The following is a 26,741-nucleotide window of genomic DNA, read 5'->3' on the forward strand; positions in this document are numbered from 1 at the left end:
AACACTACCTGAATTAGCATAGTGCCAACTGATGTGACTGGATTTACATCAGGCAGTGCTTTTGGCCACAGGATGCTCAAACTCAAATTTTGCAGTTGAGATCAGTGATTTTCCATTTGCAGCCTTTTCTAGAGGCTGACAAAAATAAAAAACGTTCTTGCAGCATCTAACAATCTACATATTTCTGAAGAAGCCTGCACCTTCACTGTATATTTTTTAAAAAGTATTTAACTGAAAAGGTTGAAAAGCACTTATCTAGACTGTCAGGGAAACGACTCATGGTATTGCATCACCATACTCAGATGTAAGGCATTTTAAGCATGTGCAAGACTTAAGTTAACTTGACATTTTGATTATGGGCTTGTCCCAACTCTGTAATCTCTATCTCTGTTAGGTTTTGAGATGATGTTAGAAACTGAATTGCATAACATAGTCTATCACTTTACCTTTCTAGCCAATACTAAAAGAAGGCTACTGGCAGGGAAGGAAAGTTACATAGTCAGATTTGTAAAAACTTGCTTTCAAAGAAGTCCTGAGAACATGAAAAGTAAAGATAGCTACAACTCTTCAGATGTACAGAAACACTGATTCTATTGATTTAAGCCTTTATTTCACAATTGGAGCTCTGCCATGTAGCTGAATCTTAAGTGGTTGCAGAGAATGCTTGAATCTTTATTCAATGAAAATACAACCGGAAGATTTAGAGGGTCAGAGGGATGTCTTGTGAGAAATGCATAACACGGTTTTATTACAAGAAAATAAATTAAGCAAAAGGGCAAGGGAGGGGGGAAGGGGTGGCTATCATCAACAAAGAATTTTTCTTTCTGTAGGCCAAATGTGAATTTGTAAGGTAAATGGCTCTGTCTGGCCCTGAGGCCAGGGAATATCTCCTGTCACTGATAGGGGAAAAGATAATGTATCCAACACAATGACCTCCTAAGAACCCTTTGTGTACAGTGGTATCTTCAGGATCTTATCTACATACAGAGGGTCCTGTCCTCCCCTGTCTGTCCCAATCTGTCCAGGGGGGTACATCATGATCAATTGAAAGAAAGTTGACACACACCTCCTCCCCAGTCCACAAAGTACAGTTGACCTTTTAAGGTTGAACCAACAATTTCATGAATATGGAAAAGTTTATGTAACCACAGAAAACTACAAAAAGCAAGTATTTTAAACTAGTGGTGTGTCTTCAGGGCCTAGAGGACTGAAGCACCCACAAATCTGTGAATAAATATTACATTTTCACTAACTTTGTTTCATAGAGTTTTGCTGTCTTTCTAAACGCGACAGAGATATTTTTCTCAGTCTTGTCTACTACTTCCTAAGAGAGTAAAAAAGTGTCTTCCAGCTCAGCAACTTCCTAAACTGCCTCCAACATGAGAGCCTACAGCTGTGAACACTAAACTGTTGTCCATATTTTTTTTAGATCATTAAGTAATTATGTCTTTGAAGATGTGAAAGAACTCTTCTGCTTTCCACAGTAGCCATATGAGTCTTAGAAGATGGGAATCAAGCCCAAGATGGTAGAAAACCTGGAGGAGACTGAGGGGAGACCTCATTGCAGTCTACAACTTCCTCATGAGGGGAAGAGGAGGGGTAGACACTGATGGTTTCTCTGTGGTGACCAGTGACAGGACCTGAGGGAATGGCCTGAAGTTGTCTTAGAAAAAGGTTCTTCACACAGAGGGTGTGTGATAAATATCAATTTAATTCATGTCAAGAACATAATGAGACATTCTGTGTAGCTTGATGTGTGAGAACGCAGCTGCGCTGGGCAGGGCACATCTCCAGGATGGAGGATCACCGCCTCCTGAAGATTGTGCTCTATGGTGAACTCGCCACCAGTTGCTGCAAGAGAGGAGCCCCGAAGAAGAGATACAAGGACTCCCTGAAACAACACCTCAGCCTTGGCCATATTGACTGCCATCAATGGTCCACTCTGGCCTCCAAACGGGATTCATGGAGACACACCATTCAAGACACTGCTGCTTCTTTTGAGTATGCATGCAGAGTCAGTTTCGAGGAAAAAAGACAACGCAGAAAGAATCGTTCCTCACCAATATCACCTAAAGAGACGTTCCGCTGTGCCTTTTGTGACCGGACCTGCCTATCCCGTATCGGCCTTTTTAGCCACCAGCACGCTTGCAGCAAGCGTGGGTAGTGCCCTTCCCAAATCTTCGTTCGCGAAGCCTAGCCATGATGTCTCTAGTTAAATTTTAAGTTAAGAATCACACCAAAGAAGAACCCAGCCCCATGACCACTGAGAAGCAACATGCAGAATCAGATTAAAGGATCTCAAAGAGAAGAAAGAAGAAAATAATTTATTGGAACTGGTTAAAAATAAACCTGCTTTGACTGTATAAAAAGGAGCCTGCGAGCTCAAATGGGTGTCACTGATGGAGAAGAGACTCCCAGTGTACCCAGTGCTGCGCTGTTTACTCTACAGCTTTCATTATTTATAAAATTAAACTACCCTTTATACCGAATGATTGGCTATTTGGTTGGTCGTTCATAACAGGTGGTTGGGCACTGGAACAGACTCCCCAGGGAAGTGGTCACAGCACCAAGCTTGACAGAGTTCAAGAAATGTTTGGACAATGCTCTCAGGCCCATGGTGTTACTCTTAGGGATGGTCCTGTGCAGGGCTAGGAGTTGGACTCAATGATCCTTGTGGATCCCTTCCAGCTCGGCATATTCTGTGATTCTGTGTATGAGAGAGAAACTTGCTCTTCTGTTAGTGCTTCCATCTTTACTATGTTAGTTTTAAGGGATTTTAAATTCAGTCAGCTACATGTAATGCATGGTGATAAATCTTCAGTTGCAAACAACTAGATAAAAAGGGAAATCAGGCCACATGAGATGAAGCAGTGGAACTGTTGAACAGACCCAGGTTTGCAGTATCATCTTGCAGTATCATCTGGTTTTTTCTCCTCGCGGTTGCTGTTTCTGCTGATTCCTGCATCTGGGATCCCGGCCTCTGTTGCAGTCTGACCACCGCCTGCACTGACCACCGCCTGCACCGTCTCAGCCTGCCCGCCCTGGCCGGGGCAGTGACCCGAGAGAGAGAGAGGTGTGCAGCTGCTTTTGCAGGACACGTGGTGGTTCCCCACTTTCAGCTTTCTTTTTCCTTCATCTGGGACAAGAGACACAGAGTTCATCTGAGAGCTAACCACTCATCTGTCTCGCTGGAGAGGGACTGGGAATTACTGGGAACTCACTCCGCAGCCAGCCGGACTGTGACATTTGACACTGCTTAAGTATAACTTTCCTCCTGGAGGAAAACCTGCTGGGTTTTTGTTGTTTGCTTTTTTTTTCTTTCTCTTGTGGTGTTGGGGAAGTGGGTTGCACTAGTCTGTTTACATATATATATATATATATATATATATATATATATATATATATATCAGTTATCCTTCTTGTATTAAAATTCCTTTTCTTAAATTTGATAAAGAGTGGTGTGATTATCGTGGAGGAGGCCCCTCTCCTGCTTGCGGGTAAACATTTTGGTTTTTTCCCCTCAAACCAAGACACAGCCTTATTTTAATGCCACTGGGTAAGAAGACTGTAAAAGCTTAAGACACTGTCTGAGACTGAAATGGTTAATGGCTTAAACATTGTTAAGATCACCAAAAGACTTCTGTCAAACTGCAAAGAAACAGCTGCTCATCCAAAAAAGCCCACCCCTTCCTGAATATGCCTACTTTGAAAGGACCTTCAGATAAGATAAGGGAGTGCCATTGTCCAACTATCCCAGGTACAGAAGGGTGTGCATACCTGAAGCTACAAACTGGATTTCCAGATAAGGGAAGAGGCTGATAGAGGCAAATCCTGTGAGGTGGGATAATCATTCTTTATCATGTCAATGTCCTCCCTTATATGATGACTCTGCTGTGAAAACCCCTCCGGGGAGCATTCACACCTAGCCTGGGCTATTCATCTTAGATGATGGACCATGATTGATGCTGACATAATAGTCAGCTGTAACTTCTTAGAAGCTGTCAGAGACTCATGACATGTCCCATGACATCATCCATTGTAAAACTTTTCACCCCAGGGGAGATACTAGGGGTTACCACCTGTGAGAAGTATGAATATGATTTGTGTCAGTAAAACGAATGAGTTATTGGAGCTCCTATAATAACATGAGAAGAAACATATGGACAGCCAATTAAACAAAAATTCCAACTTACATCCACATGGAAAGATAAACAGGATAGTGTTAAATCACTTTAGCTCCTATAACTTTGTCAAGGACCACATGAATTGTAACACAAAAGTTGAAGAGTTAAACTTTCCCACATCGAAAGGGAGCAGAATTTATTGTGGGGTTATCACTAGGGTTGTAAAAGTGACTTAGCTATAGTGGTGTATGTTAAACTGCTTAACAATGTACTTAGAATGTTTATGCACGAGTCGAATGAATATGTATGTAGAGACTAAAAAAATGTTGAAGTTACACTGTGTTCAGGGTGCAATGGCGAGCAATGCTTGCGTCCGTCACACCCGGCATGCCGAAATTGCTTTTATCATATAATAAACTTTAATCAAAAACCTATGAGGTTGAGATAGTTTTTCAGTCTATGCACCCATTCCAATAGTGATTTTGGGTCTGGAGTCTTCTAATTGTTCATTGGTTTCTGCAGGGTCTCTGGGTGATTGACTGGCCGGTTCTGCAGGTCTGCTTGTCCTTTGCTGTGCAAAGGATTGGTGCCTGTTCAGGGCTCCCTGCCTGTGGCTCCAACCATTTCCCCCACCCAGGGCACAACCTGCAGCTTGCACTGCCCTAGGTGTATTCTTCAACAAGGTGAACACCGATCAACCTAATCTGCTTCCTCTCCCACTAGCACACACATCACTCTTGAGCAACATAGAGGATTTTCTACACTGCTGCTTTTCTTCTGAAGATATGGGACCAGAACTATCTGAACAAGCAACAGGACTGAAGAAGGGAGCTCCCTTAGGAGCTGTGAAATGAAGTCCTAGCAATAGCTGGCAAGTAGATCTGCATGGTCAACCCAAAGGCAGCAGTCTCGCTTGGGGTGCAGTGCAGCCCTGAACAAGCACAAGTCTTCACAAGAGGAACAGTTTGACTGGAGAAGAACATGGGCAGCCCTGAATTTAATTGCTGCAATGCAGTTTTGTACCAAGAACAAATTCCTTTCCCCACTTGTAAACTGAAGGTAAGTATTACTTAGGCGCTTTAGAGGAGTGCTAGGAGGATAAATGAGTTCCTGTTTGAACTGTGAAAGAGAAAAGCACTGTATACTTAATATTGAAACCTGTAATCAAACTGTGTCAGTTTATAGACACTAATATATTAAATCTCCAAATCTCTGACCTCTGGCTTTATTAACTTCTATCATCACTGGTTTTTGAAATAGGTTTTATGTCATACACTTACAGTTAAATGCAATAAATAAAGTATTTATACTTAGTACATAGAGACAGCCATACATACATACTAATGCTCCTTTACTAAAATTACTAAATTCCAGTCTTAGTAATAAAAGCAGGAATACTGTGCACAATTTTTTGTAACACTGAACACCAAAATACATTTTGAAAACAGGGTAGCAGCTTTTTATATTTATAGTCATAACAGGTTACATGTTAAATATAACCAACTCCCAAGTTATAAGAAGCAGCAGCATTTAAAAAAATTAAGCACTTTGAATATTACATAGCAATTTGAAAAGAAACTACTTTTAAAATGAGCAACTGCATTCAAGAACTGGTGTCATATATAAAGAACTTAATTTTGAAAAGTAAATAGAAGCAAAGCAAGGGGGTTTGACTAAAATCAGGTAAGAATAGCCTATATTACAAACTACTCAGGGTACAACAGTAAATTCAATAAGACAAAATAAGGTTCAATAGGTCGAAGTGCCAGGTCCTGCACTTGGGTCACAACAACCCCATGCAGCGCTAGAGGCTAGGGGAAGAATGTCTGCAAAGAGGCCTATCCTAGTTCAGCAGGAGGGACCAGCTAACCCTGTGTGGGGGTGATCAAAGCTGTGTATTCTACCCCCTCTATTCATTCCCCAAGGTCAATGGGCCATTAGCAGCAGCTGCCCAGGGAGCCATTATCACCTTCACACCCAGCCTGAGGGGGGCGGAGCTGCTAATGGGCCATCAACAGCTCAACACCCCCTGGCTCCCAGAGTTAATCACCCATTGTGTGAGTCCCCGCCCAGGGGGAGGGACTGGGTGCTCCCTGAGGGTACATAAGTGGTGGGTAAGAAGACCTTGGGAACTTCTCGTCGGATCCAGAGCAGCAGCAGGACCTTGACAGGAGGAGATCACCGCTCTCGCCCAGACCACAGCCCTCGCCTGCACCAACAGGTTTTTCTTTTCCTTCGCTCTGGACTTGGGGGAACCACAGGGGTCTCAGCACAAGGGCAAACAAACCCCCTTGGGTTTGTGCCCCAGGACACTGGGTTATACTGCTGGGGTTTTGTGAGTTGAAAGCAATTTCCCTTGTGTGTCAGTGTTGTTATTGTAATATTATTATTAAATTTTAGCTCTGACTTATAATCTCTCTCGTGGTGAGTTCATTTCCCCTGCTGGTTCACCCTTAAACCAGCACATCTTTTGGCGCCCAACGTGGGGCCACGAGAGAGAAGTCAGAATTACAATTTCATTTTGTGTATTTGGATACAGAAACTCCCTGACTACCATGTTGCTTGATGTATTCATGTGGATGGTGTATCTGGGCCTGTTCATATTTTGACACATGGGGAACCATGTGCCTATTTTGATGCTCTCTTTAATACCAGTGAGAAGGATCAAAATTGCTTTATTAATATACTATGTTTATGTTGTCATAACATCAGAAGCAATGAATTTCATTCTGAATGTATATTCAGTCTGGTCTGCCTGTCCTGGTTTGGGTTGTTACCTCTGGGGTCTCATTAAAAATAGCACCCAGACTGTGGGGAAAACAGGCGGAGATGGTTACTTCCACCTTTTCACCTCTGCTACAACAATCATTGAAAATATTGAGCTTCCTTTTGATGTTAGGGACAGCATAATCTTACTGTTAGTGCTGTTAGTGTTGCTTTGTCTCCTCTGTACTGTATACACCATGTTCAGGGTCAGAACTGGGCTTTCTAAGGAGACTTGCTGGAGGCCTGCCCTGGGAGCGGATGATGTTGAGTGGCACGGGAAGTGGGAAGATATGGGCCAGTATTTGGAGACCTTCTCTCCTCAAATGATCTGGAAATTCACCCCAGAACAACTGCAGGACCCTGCCAAAATGCTAAGCTATGTGAAAGGAAGATGCTCTGGTAGTCCCAGAGATGTGCAGCTCACAGCAACCTGCTGGGCCCTGGCCACTGCCTACCGCACACTGCTTGGTGTAGTACAGCATCATCAGGAGGAGGAGAAAAGGAGCAAATCCACAGGCACCATGTCCACCCAAACCACGGCTGAGCCAGAGATGAAGAGAGATACATCAACTAGCACCATGTCCACCCAGACGACTGAGCCAGAGAGGAAGAGAGATACATCAACCAGCACCATGCCCACACAAACCACAGCTGAGCCAGAGAGAAAGGGAAACAAATCAACCAGCACCATGTCCACACAAACCATGGAGGAGCCAGAAGGACAACAGAAACCGATAGCAGTTGCCCCTGTCCAGAAAAGAAAATCAAAGACCAAATCAGTTCGTATAGTGCATGACGAGGAAGAGTCAGGACCTTCATCTCAAGCAGAAGAAATGGAGCCAGAAATAATCACCCGGTCCCTATCCCTGGGAGAGCTGCGTGAGCTCCGGAGAGAGTTCACACGACAGGCAAATGAGTCCATCTTGACCTGGCTACTTCGAATCTGGGATGCTGCAGCCAATGATACAATTCTAGATGGGAGTGAGGCAAGGCAGCTGGGATCCCTGTCTCGAGATGTTGTCATTGATCAGGGCATTGGAAAGAGACAGGAAACTCTCAGCCTCTGGCGGCGACTGTTGTCAAGCGTGAGGGAGAGGTATCTTTGTAAGGACGACCTCCACGTACAGCAAGGACAGTGGAACACGATGGAACAAGGTATCCGGTGCTTAAAGGAATTAGCCGTACTGGAGATAATCTTTTCAGAAGATGAGAGATTCCCTAAAAGTCCAGATGGTGTCCAGTGCACATCCCAGATGTGGTTAAAACTTGCACGACTTGGGCCAGAAATGTATTCTCGCTACCTTGCAACATTGCAGTGGAGAGAGGGAGAAGACAAGGTGGGTGCACTGGTCAGCAAACTCAGGATTTATGAAGACACTGTCACTGCTCCATTACGAGCCCACGTCTCAGCTGTGGAAACAAAACTGGCTGAACTGGAAGAGAAGATTAAGGAAGGACTCTTCCATATCTCTCCAGAACAAACGAGAGTCTCTGCCATCAGAAGCAGGCGTCTTCCAGCTAAGGAGAAAGGGTACACTCCACGCGGCAATCTGTGGTTTTACCTCCATGAGCATGGAGAAGATATGAGGAAGTGGGATGGGAAACCCACCTCTTCCTTAGCAGCTCGGGTACGTGAATTGCAAAGAGGCACAACCAACACAGGGAATTCTTCAAGGTTGAAGGCTGCCCCAATCTCTCGTGGGCAAGGCTCCAGACAGTATAGGAATGATGATGTTATGCCCGATCCTCTTGAAGGAACCTCCCGGTCATATTCACAGGGAGAGCGCAGTGAATACCATGACCAGAACTAGGGGGGCCCTGCCTCTAGCCAGGTAGAGGAGAGGGACAATCGGGTTTATTGGACTGTGTGGATTCGGTGGCCTGGCTCATCAGACCCACAGAAATACAAAGCTTTAGTGGACACTGGTGCACAATGCACGTTGATGCCATCAGGATACGTCAGGGCAGAATCCATCTCTATTTCTGGGGTGACAGGGGGATCCCAACAGCTGACTGTACTGGAAGCTGAAGTCAGCTTGACAGGGAAGGAATGGCATAGACACCCCATTGTGACTGGTCCAGAAGCCCCATGTATCCTTGGCATAGACTACCTGAGGAATGGATATTTCAAAGACCCAAAGGGACTGCGTTGGGCCTTTGGCATAGCTGCTGTGGAGACAGAGGAAATCAGACAGCTGAGCACCTTGCCTGGCCTCTCAGAGGACCCTTCTGCTGTGGGAATGCTGAAAGTTGAAGAACAATTGGTACCGCTGGCCACAGCCACAGTGCACCGTCGGCAATACCGCACTGACCGAGACTCTGTGACCCCCATACACAAGATGATTCGTGAGCTGGAGAGCCAAGGGGTGGTCAGCAAGACTCACTCAGCCTTTAATAGCCCCATATGGCCAGTACGAAAGTCCAGTGGAGAGTGGAGGCTGACGGTGGATTACCGTGGTCTCAATGAGGTCACACCCCCCTGAGTGCCGCTGTGCCGGACATGCTGGAGCTTCAGTATGAGCTGGAGTCCAAGGCAGCCAAGTGGTATGCCACCATCGACATTGCCAATGCCTTTTTCTCCATTCCGTTGGCAGCAGAGCGCAGGCCGCAGTTCGCTTTCACCTGGAAGGGGGTGCAGTACACCTGGAATCGACTGCCCCAGGGGTGGAAACACAGTCCCACCATTTGCCATGGACTGATCCAGACTGCATTGGAAAAGGGTGAGGCTCCAGAACATCTACAGTACATCGATGACATCATTGTATGGGGGAACACAGCAGGGGAGGTTTTTGAGAAAGGAAAGAAGATAATCCAGATTCTCCTAAGAGCTGGTTTTGCCATTAAACGAAGTAAGGTCAAGGGACCTGCTCAGGAAATTCAGTTCCTAGGAGTGAAGTGGCAAGACGGGCGTCGTCAGATTCCAACAGAGGTGATCAACAAAATAGCAGCTATGTCCCCACCGACCAGCAAGAAGGAAACTCAGGCTTTCCTGGGTGCCGTGGGCTTTTGGAGGATGCATATCCCTGAGTACAGTCAGATTGTAAGCCCTCTCTACCTTGTGACACGGAAGAAAAATGATTTCCAGTGGGGCCCTGAACAACAACAAGCCTTTGAGCAGATTAAACAGGAGATTACCCATGCAGTAGCTCTTGGGCCAGTCAGGACAGGACAGGATGTGAAGAATGTGCTCTACACTGCAGCCGGGGAGAATGGCCCATCCTGGAGCCTCTGGCAGAAAGTACCTGAGGAGACTCAAGGACGACCGCTGGGATTCTGGAGTCGGGGATACAAAGGATCTGAGGCCAGCTACACCCCAACTGAGAAAGAGATCCTGGCAGCTTATGAAGGAGTTCGAGCTGCCTCAGAAGTGATTGGCACTGAGGCACAGCTCATCCTGGCACCCCGACTACCAGTGTTGGGATGGATGTTCAAAGGAAAAGCTCCTTCTACCCATCACGCCACTGATGCCACATGGAGTAAGTGGATCGCTCTGATCACGCAGCGAACCCGGATAGGGAATCCTAATCGCCCTGGGATTTTGGAAATCATCACCAACTGGCCGGAAGGTGAGAGTTTCGTATTGTCCTCTGAAGGAGAAGAGGAGCAGGTGACACGAGCTGAGGAGGCCCCACCATATAACCAGCTACCAGAAGAGGAGAAGCGATATGCTCTCTTCACAGATGGCTCTTGCCGCATTGTAGGGACAAGCCGGAAATGGAAAGCAGCTGTATGGAGTCCTACACGTCGAGTTGCAGAAGCGACTGAAGGACAAGGTGGATCAAGTCAGGTTGCAGAGCTGAAAGCTGTTCAGCTGGCTTTGGATATCGCTGAACGAGAGAAGTGGCCAAGACTCTACCTTTACACTGACTCGTGGATGGTGGCCAATGCTCTGTGGGGATGGCTGGAGCGCTGGAGAAAGGCCGGCTGGCAGCGCAAAGGGAAACCCATCTGGGCGGCTGAGATGTGGCAGGACATCGCTGCCTGGGTAGAGAAGCTGAGTGTGAAGGTCCGTCACGTAGATGCTCATGTACCCAAGAGCCGGGCTAATGAGGAGCATCGTAACAACAAGCAGGTGGATCCAGCTGCCAGGATTGAAGTCTCTCAGGTAGATCTGGATTGGCAGCATAAGGGAGAATTGTTTCTAGCTCGATGGGCCCATGATGCCTCTGGTCATCAAGGCAGAGATGCGACATACAGATGGGCTCGTGACCGAGGGGTGGATCTAACCATGGACAGTGTCTCACAGGTTATCCATGACTGTGACACATGTGCTGCCATCAAGCAGGCCAAGCGGGTGAAGCCTCTATGGTATGGTGGACCGTGGTTGAAATACAGGTATGGAGAAGCCTGGCAAGTTGACTACATCACACTTCCCCAAACACGCCAAGGCAAGCGCTATGTGCTGACCATGGTAGAGGCAACCACTGGATGGCTGGAGACATACCCCGTAATTCACGCCACTGCCCGGAATACCATCCTGGGCCTTGAAAAACAAGTCCTGTGGAGACACGGCACCCCAGAGAGAATAGAGTTTGACAACGGCACCCACTTCAAGAACAGCCTCATAGACACCTGGGCCAGAGAGCATGGCATTGAGTGGGTGTATCATATCCCCTACCATGCTCCAGCTGCTGGGAAAGTTGAGCGATGTAATGGACTGCTGAAAACAACCTTGAAGGCGTTGGGTGGGGGAACTTTCAAACACTGGGAGCTGCATTTGGCAAAGGCCACCTGGTTGGTCAACACCCGGGGCTCCATCAATCGAGCTGGCCCTGCCCAATCAGAACTCTTGAATACTGTAGATGGAGATAAAGTCCCTGTGGTCCATATGAGAGGTATGTTAGGAAAGACTGTTTGGGTTAGTCCCACCTCAAACAAAGGCAAACTCATCCGAGGGATTGTCTTTGCTCAAGGACCTGGTTGCACTTGGTGGGTAATGCAAAAAGATGGAGAAACACGTTGTGTACCACAAGCGGACCTAATTTTGAGCAAGAAGAGTTTGTAATGTTTCATTGCATATATGTGTATATATATATGTATAGGTAAAAAGGGGATTAATTTGGGAATGACTAGATGGAGTAGAATAGGGGGTGGATAATGTCCTAGTTCAGCAGGAGGGACCAGCTAACCCTGTGTGGGGGTGATCAAAGCTGTGTATTCTACCCCCTCTATTCATTCCCCAAGGTCAATGGGCCATTAGCAGCAGCTGCCCAGGGAGCCATTATCACCTTCACACCCAGCCTGAGGGGGGCGGAGCTGCTAATGGGCCATCAACAGCTCAACACCCCCTGGCTCCCAGAGTTAATCACCCATTGTGTGAGTCCCCGCCCAGGGGGAGGGACTGGGTGCTCCCTGAGGGTACATAAGTGGTGGGTAAGAAGACCTCGGGAACCTCTCGTCGGATCCAGAGCAGCAGCAGGACCTTGACAGGAGGAGATCACCGCTCTCGCCCAGACCACAGCCCTCGCCTGCACCAACAGGTTTTTCTTTTTCTTTTGTTCTGGACTTGGGGGAACCACAGGGGTCTCAGCACAAGGGCAAACAAACCCCCTTGGGTTTGTGCCCCAGGACACTGGGATATACTGCTGGGGTTTTGTGAGTTGAAAGCAATTTCCCTTGTGTGTCAGTGTTGTTATTGTAATATTATTATTAAATTTTAGCTCTGACTTATAATCTCTCTCGTGGTGAGTTCATTTCCCCTGCTGGTTCACCCTTAAACCAGCACAAGGCCCAATGGAAAAGGACCTGGGGGTGTTGGTTGACAGCAGCTGAACACGAGCCAGCAGTGTGCCCAGGTGGCCAAGAAGGACAATGGCATCATGGCTTGTATCAGAAATAGTGTGGCCAGCAGGTCCAGGGAAGTGATTGTCCCTCTGTACTCATCACTGGTGTGGCTGCATCTTGAGTCCTGTGTCCAGTTCTGGCCCCTCACTACAAGACAGACCTTGAGGTGCTGGAGCATGTCCAGAGAAGGGCAATGAAGCTGGGGAAGGGACTAGAGAATAAGTCATATGAGGAGTGGCTGAGGGAGCTGGGGTTGTTTAGCCTGGAGAAAAGGAGGCTCAGGGGTGACCTTCTCGCTCTCTACAGCTACCTGAAAGGAGGTTGTAGCAAGGTGGGGGTCAGTCTCTTCTCCCAGGCAACTTTCGATAGTACAAAAGGATGTAGCCTCAAGCTGTGCCAGAAAGTGGTTAAAAATTGGAAGGGGCTGCCCAGGGAGGTCGTGGAATCACCATCCCTGGAGGTGTTCAAGAAATGACTGGGCGTGGCACTTAGAGACATGGTCTAGTTGACAAGGTTGATATTGGTCAAAGGCTGGACTTGATGATCTCAGGGGTCTTTTCCAGTCTTAATGATTATTTGATTCTATGATTCTAAATTTTTTAAAATATAATGGCAGAATGTATCATCTTCAATGTTGTGTTCAGTTGAGCTGGCAAAATGCCAACTACTCAAACACAAAGTCAGAATCCTGCCCCCCCAGGGAAAAGGGAAAGAAAAAAAACCTGAAACTTGAAACAGAAAACTGGTTTAGATATTTACACAAAAAAGGGAAATTTAAAAGTAAACTTCAATATAACACACACCTACACTAGTGTCCTAGTTCAGCAGGAGGGACCAGCTAACACTGTGTGGGGGTGATCAAAGCTGTGTATTCTACCCCCTCTATTCATTCCCCAAGGACAGTGGGCCATTAGCAGCAGCTGCCCAGGGAGTCATTATCACCTTCACACCCAGCCTGAGGGGGCGGAGCTGCTAATGGGCCATCAACAGTTCAACAATACCCCGTGGCTCCAGAGTTAATCACTCATTGTGTGAGTACCCGCCCAGGGGGAGGGACTGGGTGCTCCCTGAGGGTACATAAGTGGTGGGTAAGACCTCGGGAACTTCTCGTCGGATCCAGAGGAGCAGCAGGACCTTGACAGGAGGAGATCGCTGCTCTCACCCAGACTACAGCCCTCGCCTGCACCAACAGGGTTTTTTTCATTTCCTTTTGCTCTGGACTTGGGGGAGCCACAGGGGTCTTAGCACAAGGGCTAACAAACCCCCTTGGGTTTGTGCCCCAGGACACTGGGTTATACTGCTGGGGTTTTGTGAGTTGAAAGCAATTTCCCTTGTGTGTCAGTGTTGTTATTGTAATATTATTATTAAATTTTAGCTCTGACTTATAATCTCTCTCGTGGTGAGTTCATTTCCCCTGCTGGTTTGCCTTTAAACCAGCACAACTAGTTAGATATAACAAATAATTCTTTCACCTTCCCACCTAACAGAAAACTGAACTCCTCCGTACACAAATCTTACTATTTTGGCTACAAAATTACCTAAAAGAACTCAACCTCCCAAGGGACAGACCCAAGCAGAGAGAAAACTAAGAATAAACATTTACTTCCCCGTAGACAACATAGTAGCAAGCGGCAGTGCTGGGGCCTAACTAGCAGAGCAGCAGGAGTGTTCTGTCTCCACTCCAGCCACGATCAGGAGAGAGAGAAGCTCCTCCTCCCCATTCTTTTTATACTTGAGATGATGTCAGAATATGGTATGGAATACCATTGGCCAGTAGAAGTCAGCTGTCAGCTGGCCTGACCTAGCTCGAGTCAGCTGATAATCCAAGGCCTACTCTAAAATCGAAATCCTAAATTTAGGCCTAACTAAACCCAGGACAAATGTAAACTGCTTCCCTGGTCGTTATTTCTGAAGTATCACAAGTGTACTTTAAATCTTCAAATGAAACTATGCCACATTATTTACTCAGCTATACCAAAGTTTTGAACTTAATTTTACAAAAATCTTATGAATTTAGGTATACAAGTGAAATGTAGATTAATTAATTTTTATTAAATGTCACCTCATGGCAGCATCAAGAGGATATGGGAAAACAATTACAACAAAAAAGCATGTGTACTATGCAAAGATTGAATAGTCCATGCTAGAAACCAGTAATGCTGTACATTGCTTCACAACAGAACAGTAACTGATTCTATAAACTTAGTGTGTTCAGAATTATTCTAAGCAGTAATTGTATAGAAACAAAGCTGATAAAATTAGTTATTACAAAATATTATGCTTTTGATTCCCCAAATGATTCAAAGTTTAGCCATAAGGCACTTCATCTTGTATTTAATTTCAGACCTCTTGGGTAAAATATAACAACTGTTCAGTAGTGCACAGCATCAAAGGAAAACAGCCACTGCTGTGAAGTAGCCAGTGCTAATAAGAGAAAATGTAAAGAAAGGACTGGTGTGATGGTTTTGACTGAGAATTAATTTTTTCCACAGCAACTTCTATGGGTGTATTGGGTTTTTGTAGCAAGGTTTTGGTAGCAGGGGAGATACAGGAGTGAGAGGCTGATAGAAGCTTCCCCTATGTCAATGCCAGGCAGCTCCAAGATGGATCCACTGCTGCCCAAGGCCGAGCCCATCAGTGAAAGTGATAGCACCTCTAGGATAACATATTTAAGAAAGGGAAAGAAGTTATTGCACAGAAGCAATTGTGGGCAGAGAAGAGAGGAGTGAGAATATGCGAGAGGAACAACTCTGCAGACACCAAGGTCAGTGAAGAAGGAGGGTGAGGAGGTGCTCCAGGCACCAAAGCGGATTCCCCTGCAGCCTGTGGTGAAGCAGGCTGTCCTCCTGCAGCCCATGGAGATCCATGGTGGAGCAGCGATCCATCTACAGTCTGTGGAGGACCCTATGCCAGAGCAGGTGAATGTGCCTGAAGGAGGCTGTGACGCCATGGGAAGCCCGTGGTGGAGTAGGCTCTTGGCAGGACCTGTGACCCTGTGGATAGAGTAGCCTATGTTGGAGTAAGCCTGGTGTCAGGAACTGTGACCCTGTGGAGGACTCATGCTGGAGCAATCTGTTCCTGAAGCCTGTGGAAGGGTCCTACACTGGAGCAGTTCTTGAAGAACTGTAGCTTGTGAGAAGTCATCACATTGGAGAAGTTTATGGAGAACCGTTTCTTGTGGGAGTGACCCCACACTGGAGCAGGGCAAGAGTGTGAGGAGTCCTCCCTCTGAGGAGGAAGCAGCAGCAGAAACAAAGTGTGATAAACTGACCGCAACACCATAATGTAAACACCATAAAAATCACAAAGTAATTCAGGTTGGAAGGGACCTCAGGAGGTCATACTCCTGAGTGCCACAAAAAAAAAGAGCTCAAAAACCAGAGGGGGAATGAAACAAAAGGAAGAACAAGTATCAAACTTACCATGGACTTGATTGATTTCTGAATTCTGAGAAAGAATTTCATCTGCTAATTTCTGAGCAGTTGGCAAAACTTCTGTATGGTGCACTGTGATCAAATACTGTACAAATTTCTGTAGTTGATCTCTGTTCATTTGAAAGAGTGTCTCTGAAATGGGAAGATGCAGTTTGACCTGATCTGGCTTGCGGATCCGGTATAAAGAGAGGGCCACAACATGGGCACAGTAAAATATGTCCTTGTTTCCACAGCTACAGGTCACTGAGGTAATCTTGCAACGATCAAAGCTGATAGCTACATTGCAAAGAGTTTCTGGTTCCGATTGCATTGCAGGGTCTGTCACTGTGCCACTCAAGTGGAAACCTGTGAAGGGAAAAAAAGGAAGTCTTACATTATGAAATAAAATACCATATCTCATTATCAATACCCTTTCATTAATCAAGTAAAAGTCATCATCTATTTCTGAGAAATAATATCACTTAAAGAACTTGATTTAATTACAAATATGATGAACCCTGTCTTTATAAAATCAAAAGGAGCTAGTTTACAAGCCCTCTTTGCCATCCCATCACAACATTCATAAAAGTTTGATAGTAAGAAAAAGTTATTTGGTAAATGATAGCTGCAGAAGCAGAGTTGCATATAATTAAGACCAATGTGAAACTCCCAGTAGTTCAGTAAGCTGGCAGCAATTTTACAAACCTCACACCAGACAGCCTGCACCTACCAGCAAATTTAACCATTCTCTCAAAAAGTAAGAGGAAAGTAGTGCACTCTAGTAGCACAAACCCTGGCCCTAATCTCAACTCTGCCACTGTTTTACTGACACAAGTCACTTAACCTCATTGCTTTCATCTCTCCCCTCACTGAGCTAATGCTAAAGCTCACCTTCAACCCAAGCAATTTGGTAGGGCATCTATGTTTGTGTAGCTCTTTGGAGATGGAAACTGCTGCAGTTACCAATACACAGGATATCAGATTTATAATATTGAATGAGACGCATATGCACTGTTTCAGAAGTGTGTATTTCCACTTGGCATGATAAAGCACAAGGTAAAAGACCTGGGTTATCTTATATTGTAAGAAGGTATGATATACCATAAGAAAGATTTTCACTTCATCCACTACTCCGAAAAACACCCTGTTGAACCAAGGTTTCAGACTCTATTCTCTGAAGATCAGACCTAAACCCATCTCTGTTTTCTCAACATTGGCTCTCAATACTTTACCACTGCAGAAACTGTAAGTTTCTTTGGGATTTTATGTAAACATGACATTGATTTTGGTTCAAGCATTAAGTCAGAGGTATAGATACAAAGCAATCCAAACAAATTACACATGCTGTATCAGTATTAAATTTGAACAGACTGCACACATAAAATCTAGACTGGATATTACAAGTAAGATGTCATACATTGACTATTTATAATGGAAATAATATAAAGCCCCACTCTCTCAAAGACCAAAACTGATTGAGTATTCTTGTATTTCAAGAAAAGCGTGTTGTAGGAAGCAGTATCCTCCCTCTGCCTTTCTCTTTGGTTTTTAAGTAATCATAGCATGCTGCCATGAATGCCCTCTCTCCAAAAAAGAAGGTTTGTTAAAAATTATCCAGTTCTATTTCAGGTTAATTTCCAGTAAATGAGAGATGTATTGGTGATCTCAAAGAAATTGTATGGGAAATATCTTTTTTAAAATATCACTTTCCTATGAAGCATGCAAAAAACTCTCTCATCTATGACCTGAGGAAATACCTAACACTTGAATACTCAGAAAGGGCCTGATCCCACTCCTTCCTGCTCTCACTAAGTAGCTGTATTTTGCCTAGCTGAGATGGAGTTTGTTTTCCCCATAGCAGCCCTCACAGTGCTGTGCTTTGCATTGGCAAGTAGAAAGGTGTTGATAACACACCAATGTTTTGGCTACTGCTGAGCAGCACTGGCAAAGCATCAGTGCTGTCTCTCCAACATTCTGACTCCCATTAGTAGGCTGAGGGTGGGCAAGATCCTGGGATGGGACACAACTAGGCCAGCTGACCCAAACTGACCAAAGGGATATCCCATACCATATGACGTCAGCTCAGATATAAAAGCTAAGGGAAGGAGGAGGAAGGAGAGGCATTATTTATTTACAACATTTGCCTTCTAGAGCAACTGCTACACATGCTGAAGCCCTGCTTCCTGGGAAGTGGCCGGACATCGCTTGATGATGGGAAGTAGAGAATAAAATTAATTTTTTTTCCCTTTGCTTGTGTGTGCACAAACCTTTGCTTTAGTAAACTGCCTTATCTCAACCTGAGTTGTTTTCCATCTTATTTTCTGTTCCCTGTCCATCAGAGAAGGGGGAGTGATAGAGTGGCTTGCTGGGAACCTGGTGTCCAGCCAAGGTCAACCCACCACAGTCCTTTTTGGCGCCCAATGTGTGGCAAGACAATAGCAGTTATATATTAAGCATGCTATAGTAATAGTAGTTTTTGAGTATCAAGCTCTTGTGGGGGACACAGAGTTTGTCAGCTGCACTGCTAATCTCTATATTTTGCCGAGTTTGGGAACATGTTAATACAAATAATGTCTCTGTGCTTTACCCTTCCATTGATGACCTTGTTCTGCTGGGAGAGCTATCTTGCTGAGAGGATGGGAGAATATATCTCCCTCTCCCTACCTGGGATTCATGTGGATGGTTTTATAATGCAGGCCCCCGTGGTCCTTGTTCACCCTTATATGAGCTGTTTAATACTATCAATACTGTTGGCACACTATGAAGTTCATGGAATCTGGTGTTATCCTGGTGTAAGAGAAAACAAACTTTAGGTGAGGATATATTGGAATATGTCCTGATGTGTCCAGTTCCTGGGTGGTAGAGCATGTGGAAGGATTTAGGCATGTTCCTAGGGTGGTTGACACCTCTCATTACCTGAACGGGTAATTAACCCTGGCAAACTAATGGGTCACCTGATGGAAGGGTGCCTTGTCTACCCCAATGAAAACCAGCAGCCTCTCGCCCTGTACTGGGGCCTGCCTGTGCCTATCGAGTCACAATTCAGTACTCTCAGAGGACTGTGGTTGAGGCAGGAACCCAAACTGCAATGGAGGACACTATGGCTGAGAGGCCGAGATAGGGACTCAAACCATAACAACTACAGTAATTGTCCCAGTAGAGAAAAAGAAAAACAAGAACAAGAGCAAGAACAAGAGCAAAGAGAATCAGGAAAGGAAGGGTCTGATCAAGAAGCCAGTCCTTTAACAAAGAAATTGAAGAAAGGAGTGACACAATTCAAACAGGAAACCAAAGTTACCCAGTCCCTGACCTCATCATTACTTCGAGACTTATAAAAAGATTACAACCACCAGCCAGGTGAGTGGATTCCTACCTGGCTGCTTTGATGCTGGGATAATGGGGCTGATAGTCAGCAATTGGAAGGTCATGAAGCCCAACAGCTGGGATCCCTTGGTAGAGATTGGGAAAGAGGAGCTGGAAAAGAGGCAGCAATTTGCTGTCTCTGCAGATGGCTCCTCTACAGTGTGAGGGCAAGGTCTCCATTTAAGGAAGATCTTGTGAACTCCCCAAGAAAGTGGACCACTGCAGATGAAGGTATCCAGTACTTGAGAGAATTAGCAGTGCTGGAAGTCATCTACGATGGTCTAAAAAAATGATAACATGCAAAAATGTCCCTTGCACACAAGCCATGTGGAGGAAGGTGATTCAAAGCGCCTCTGCATCATATTTCAACAGCTTGGTAGCATTGTATTACCCACAAATGGATACACCAGCTGTAGAGGTGACATGCTGTTGCCTCTGAAACAGAGAAGAAACTCTGTGTACTTCCACATCCTTACAGGCCAGCTACTCAGCTCTTAGGGACAGCCCAAAAGATCTGCCCTGGTCAGAGGGAAAGGAAGCCTCAGGCCCAGGCCATGTGGTGAACTCTGGTTCTTTCTGCATGACCAGAGGGAAGATATGAGGAAGCGGATTGTGACCCCACCTTTAGGCTGGAAGCCTGTGTACATGAATTGAGAGGGAAGAGAGCTGTTAAGGGGCCATCCAAGAAGGCTTTTAGTGTAGTTGCTGTAGAGAGACACAAGAAGGCAATCAGCAATCTCCCAGACATAGAAGGACTAAAAACACCTCCCTTGATCCTGGTGAGGGGACTTCTGGGCTGGCACTGCAAGAGTCAGATAGTGAATACTCTGACCAGGAACAGGAATAAAGGGTTCCTGTCTTTGGCCAAGAGGAGGAAAGGGATGACCGGGCATACTGGACTGTGTGGATTCAATGGCCTGGCACACCAGATCCATAGAAGTATAAAGCTTTAGTAGATACTGGTGCACAGTGCACATTGATGCCATCAAAGCATAGAAATGCAGAACCTATCTGGATCTCTGGAGCGACAGAGAGATGCCAAGAGTTGTCTGTATTAGAGGCTGAAGTGAGTTTAAAAGGGGACAAGTGGGAAAAGCACCCCATTGTGACTGGCCCAGAGGCCCCTTGTATCCTTGGCATCAACTACCTCAGGAGGGGGTACTTCAAGGATCCAACTGGGTACTGATGGGGTTTTGGTATAGCCACTGTGAATATAGAAAAGATCAAACAATTATCCAACCCTGCCTGGCCTCTCAGAAGATCCCTTCATCATGGGATTCCTGCAAGTTGGAGAACAGCAGGTGCCAATTGCTACCAGGTGAGTCCACCAGTGGCAATAGTACACAAACTGAGACTCCCTGGCTCCCATCCATGAGCTGATTCACAACTAGAGAGCCCAGGAGTGTTTGACAAGACTCACTCGCCTTTTAACAGTCCCATATTTCCAGTACAAAAGTGTGATGGAGGATGGAGGTTAAAAGTATTCTATCGTGGCCTGAATGGTGACATCACCACTGAATGCTGCTGTACCAAACATGCTGGAACTCCAATACGAACTGGAGTCAAAGGCAGCCAGGTGGTTTCCTGACTGACATTGCCAATGCATTTTCTCAATTCCTTTGGCAGCAGAGCGCAGACCACAGTTTGCTTTCATGTGGAGGGGTGTCAAATACACCTGGAATCAACTACCCCAGGGGTGGAAACACAGATCTATCATCTGTCAGGGACTAATCCAAACTGTACTGGAATAGAGTGATGCCCCTGAACATCTACAATACATCAACAACATCCTTGTATGGGACAATAAGGCAGAAGAAGTGTTTCAGAAGGGAAAAAGAATAATTCAGGTTCTTCTGAAAACTGGTTTTGCCATAAAGAAAAGCAAGTTCAATGGACCTGCACAGGAGATTCAGTTCTTGGGAATAAAATGACAGGATGGACACCATCATGTGCCTATGGTTGTGGTCAACAAGATAGCAGCTATACCTACACCAGCTAATAGGAAGGAAACACAAGCTTTTCTAGGCCTTGTGGGGTTCTGGAGGATGCAAATTCTAGGTTATAGTCAGCTTGTGAGCTCCCTCTATTGAGTGACCCTAAACACGAACCATTTTGAGTGGGGCCTTGAGCAACAACAGGCCTTTGAGCAGGTCAAAGAGGAAATAGCTTGTGTGGTAGCTCTTGGGCCTGTTTGGACAGGACCAGCTGTGCAAAATATCTTCTACACTGCAGCTGAGGAGTGTGGTCTCACCTGGAACGTGTGGCAAAGAACACCAGGAGAAACCTGAAGTCGACCATTAGGGTTTTGGAGCTGGGGTTATCGAGGATCAGAAGCCCACTACACTCCAACTGAAAAGGAGATATTAGCAGCCTATGAGGGGATTTGAGTCAGCTCAAAAGTTGTTGAGACAGAAGCATGTTTCCTCCTGGCATGGCAATTACCTGTGTTGCACTGCATGTTCAAAGGAAACATCCGCTTTAACACATCACACAACCAACGCTACATGGAGGAAGTGGGTAGTGTTGATTACACAACAAGCTCAACTGGGGAAAGCCAATTGCCTGGGAATCCTGGAAGAGATCATGGAGTGCCCAGAAGGCAGAGATTTTGGAGCATTGTCTGAGGAGGTGGTTTGTACTTAAGAAGCACGACCATATAATGATTTCCTGCTTCTAAATGGGGTAGAGTTAATTTTCTTCACAGTGACTGGTATGGTGCTGTGTTTTGGGTTTGTGCTGAAACAGGGCTGGTATCACAGAGATGGTTTTGTTATTGCTTAGCAGGGCTTACACAGAGCCAAGGCCTTTTCTGCTTTTCATACTGCCATGCTGTCAAGGGGGATGGGGGTGCATGGGAAGCTGGGAGGAGACAGAGATGGGAGAGCTGATCCCAACTGACCAAAGGGATATTCCAGACCATATGACATCATGCTCAGTATATAAAGTAGGGGAGAAGAAGGAGTGAGGGTGGGACATTTGGAGTGATGACATTAGGGATAACAAAAAGTCCATCTATAAATACATTAATAACAAAAGGAGGGGCAAGGAAAACCTCCATTCTCTGTTGGACTTGGAGGGAAATATAGTTAACAAAGATGAGGAGAAGGCTGAGGTACTTAACACCTACTTTGCCTCAGTTTTCACCAGTAAGACAGGTGGCCCTCAAGACAACTGGTGTCTGGAGCTGGTAGACAGAGAGAGGAAGCTGAATAGCCCCCCTATATTCCAGGAGGAAATAGCGACTTACTGAGACAGCTGAATCCTTATAAGTCTATGGGATCAGACAGGATCCATCCCAGGGTGATGAGGGAGCTGGCAGAAGAGCTTGCCAAGCCGCTCTCCATCATCTTCCAACAGTCCTGGCTCACTGGGGAGGTCCCAGATGACTGGAAGTTGGCAAATGTAACCCCAATGCACAAAAAGGGCTGCAAGGCTGACCCTGGCAACTACAGGCCTGTCAGCCTGACCTCCGTGCCTGGCAGGGTTATGGAGCAGATCATCCTGAATGCAATCACACAACACCTTCAGGATGGACAAGGGATTAAACCCAGCCAGCATGGGTTTAGGAGGGCCAGGTCCTGTCTGACCAACCTGATCTCCTTTTACGATCAGGTGACCCACCTGGTGGATGAGGGTAAAGTTGTGAATGTGGTCTATCTGGACTTCAGCAAGGCCTTTGACACTGTCTCCCATAATATACTCCTGGAAAAGCTGGTAGCCCATGGCCTGGACAAGTGTACCCTCTGCTGGGTTAGGAGCTGGCTGGAGGGCTGGGCCCAGAGAGTGCTGGTGAATGGAGCTGCATCCAGCTGGCGGCCGGTCACTAGTGGTGTTCCCCAGGGGTCAGTGTTGGGTCCAGTCCTGTTTCACATCTTTATTGATGATTTAGATGAGGAGAATGAGACCATCATCAGCAAGTTTGCAGATGACACCAAGTTGGGAGGGAGTGTCGAACTGCTGGAAGGCAGGAGGGCTCTGCAGAGGGATCTGGATAGACTTGAGAGGTGGGCTGATTCCAATGGGATAAAGTTCAATATGGCCAAGTGCCGGGTCCTGCACTTTGGGCACAACAACCCCATGCAGCGCTACAGGCTGGGCACAGAGTGGCTGGAGAGCAGCCAGGCAGAAAGGGATCTGGGGGTACTAATTGACAGGAAGCTCAACATGAGCCAACAGTGTGCCCAGGTGGCTAAGAAGGCCAATGGGATCCTGGCCTGTATCAAAAATAGCATGGTCAGCAGGACCAGGGAAGTGATCCTTCCCCTGTACTCTGTGTTGGTGAGGCCACACCTTGAGTATTATGTTCAGTTCTGGGCCCCTCAGTTCAGGAAAGATACTGAGGTGCTGGAGCAGGTCCAGAGAAGAGCAACAAGGCTGGTAAAGGGACTGGAGCATAAGTCCTATGGGGAGAGGCTGAGGGGGCTGGGGTTGTTTAGTCTGGAGAAGAGGAGGCTCAGGGGTGACCTCATCACTGTCTAACTACCTGAAGGGAAGTTATATCCAGGTGGGGGTCGGTCTCTTCTCCCAGGCAGTCAGCAATAGGACAAGGGGGCACAGGCTCAAGCTCTGCCAGGGGAAATTTAAGCTGGAGATCAGAAAAAAAATTCTTTCCAGAGAGTAATCAGGTATTGGAATGGCCTGCCCAGAGAGGTGGTGGATTCTCCGACCCTGGCGGTTTTTAAACTAAGATTGGACGTGGCACTGAGTGCCATGATCTAGAAAATGGACTGGAGTTGGACCAAGGGTTGGACTTGATTATCTCGGAGGTCTTTTCGAACCCAATCAATTCTATGATTCTATGATTCTATGGTCTTCATCACGAGCTTCAAGGGAATCTCTGCTCTGACTCCTAGAGCTCCTCCTCCTCCTCCTCTTCCTCTTCCTCTTCCTCCTCCTTCTTCACTGACCTTTGTGTCTGCAGTTGTTGCTCTCACATATTCTCACACCTCTCTTCTCTGGCTCCAATTCCTTCACGCAATAACTTCTTTTCCTTTCCTAAATATGTTATCCCAGAGGTGCTACCACCGTTGCTGATGGGCTTGGCTTCGGCCAGCAGAAGGTCCATCTTGGAGCAAGCTGGCATTGGCTCTGTCAGATGTAAGAGAAGCTTCTAGCAGCTTCTCACAGAAGTCACCCCTGTAGCTCCCCTGCTACCAAAACCTTGCCACACAAACCAAATACACTCACACTTAAGTTACAGAGAATTTAAACAAAATAATCATCTGCCCTTGCAGGCTAAAATGCAGAAGCTCTGTATTAACAATGGTGCAGTGAAGTACTATGCCTGGTAATTATGCTGAAACACTTTCCTCTTCTTTTTCTATTAGTGTATTTAAAGAATCTGTTGATACTAAATGCAACCTTTAAAAAGCTTTCAACATGTTGTCCTGGTTTTGGCTGGGATAGAGTTAATTTTCTTAACAGTGGCTGGTATGGGACTGTGTTTTGGATTTGTACTGAACACATGGTTGATAATATAGGGCTTACACAGAGTCAAGGCGTTTTCTACTTCTCATGCCACATTACCAATGAGGGGGCTGGGGGTTCGAAAGTTGGGAAGAAACACAGCTGGGACAGCTGACCCCAACTGACCAAAGGAATATTCCATATCACATGACATCATGCTTAGTATATAAAGTGGGGGGGGGAAAGGAGTGAGTGGGGAGGACATTTTGAGTGATGGTGTTTATCTTCTTGTTAAAGGTTCAAACAAAGAAAGGTGGTGGGGGAAGGGGTCCTTCAGGGAATTTTTCTCTCCCTACCAACAGAAAGGTTTTGGGAGTTGAAGTGCCAGGACTGAGAACAAAGGAGTGGTTGGCGACTCTAGATTCCAACTTAACGGTGGGGCAGAGGTGAGGAACAGACTCCCAGCACCTGGGAGGGGGAGAGGCTTTTTCTGAGTGCTGGCTTCACTGGAATTTTGGGCAGCTGCTGTGACTAAAAGCCACCATTTGCTGAGCTGGCAAGAGTTCCTTCTGGCTCTGCTCTTTGCCTTCCCCTCTCCATCTCTGGGCACCCTGAGCTTGAGAGAAAGAGAGAGGAGAGGAGGGTCACAGCTGCTTTGGGATATGCTGCAGACCTTTTTTTCCTGGGGACCGACTTTGACTGCAAGGAGATTTCTGTGAACTACCACCACCCCTCAACTTCCAGCATTTTCTTCTTTGAACAAAGGACAAGGAGAGAGTGTTCTTCCTCATAGAAAAGGCTCCATTCTGCCCCACATGAGTTGTACACCCCCCTTGTCTCTGCCTCGCTGGGAAAAGACTGAGAATTCACCTCCTGAGCAGCTGAGGTGCAACACTGATGTCTGCTGTCTGTAAATATAATTGCACAAGGAGGAAATTACAGGTTTTGGGGGTTGATTTTTTTGGTGCTGGGGGAGTAGTTGGCTCTGGTCTGTTTACAGTTATATCTATATCTACTATATATGTATATATATAGTAGTTAAGAACAGTTATTTTTCTTATATACATTTTCTAATTAAAGTTCTTTTTAAATTTAATAAGAGGTGAAGTGGTTATTGAGGAGGAGTCCCCTCCTCTAGTCTTGGTAAAACACTTTGGTTTCCCATAAACTAGGACACTTCTGAAGTAACCGCTACATGTGATGGGGCCCTGCTCTCCTGGAGATGGCTGAACACATGCCTGCCCATGGAAAGCAGTGAATTAATTCCTTGGTTTGCTTTGCTTGTGTGCATGGCTTTTGCTTTCCCTATTAAACTGTCTTTATCTCAACCCATTAATTTTATAGCTTTTTAATCTTACAGTTCTCTCTCTGATCCACTGGTGGGGGAGTGAGTGAACAGCTGGACTCTTAAAATTTAACCTACCAGACATCAATTCTCTCCCTCTACTTTGTCCTCTTGAGACCCCACCTGGAGTACTGCATTCAGGTTTGGGGCCCCCAGCACAAGGTGTTGGAGTGGGTCCAGAGGAGGATTATGAAAATGATCCAAGGGCTGAAGTACCTCTCCTATGAAGACTGGCTGAGAGAATTGAGGCTGTTCAGCCTGGAGAAGAGAAGGCTCCAGGGAGACCTCATTGTGGCCTTCCAGTACTTAGAGGGGTCTTATGAAAAAGAGGGAGAGCAACTTTTTACATGGACAGATAGCAATAGGGCAAGGTGGAATGGTTTTAAACTAAAAGAGCAGAGATTTAGATTAGATGTCAGGAAGAAATTCTTTATTAAGAGTAGTGAGGCACTGGAACATACTGTCCAGAGAAGTTGTGGATGCCCCATCCCTGGAAGTATTCAAGGCTGGGTTGGATGGGGCTCTGAGCAACCTGGTCTA

At 46.0% G+C, this 26,741-nt stretch overlaps 1 protein-coding gene across 10 annotated transcripts in view; it reads right to left on the reverse strand.

Annotated features, from left to right (window-relative positions):
- Positions 1 to 26,741, reverse strand: part of LOC139683048 (zinc finger SWIM domain-containing protein 6) — a 203,492-nt gene that overhangs the window by 102,163 nt on the left and 74,588 nt on the right. For all 10 annotated transcript variants that reach the window (XM_071577782.1, XM_071577781.1, XM_071577788.1 and 7 more), the window contains one exon: positions 16,097 to 16,453. In XM_071577782.1, the coding sequence (XP_071433883.1) occupies positions 16,097 to 16,453 (357 nt within the window). The remainder of the gene's footprint in view (positions 1 to 16,096; positions 16,454 to 26,741) is intronic.

This window comes from Pithys albifrons, chromosome 26 (assembly GCF_047495875.1).
Source record: "Pithys albifrons albifrons isolate INPA30051 chromosome 26, PitAlb_v1, whole genome shotgun sequence".
In the NCBI taxonomy this organism is placed as follows: domain Eukaryota; kingdom Metazoa; phylum Chordata; class Aves; order Passeriformes; family Thamnophilidae; genus Pithys; species Pithys albifrons.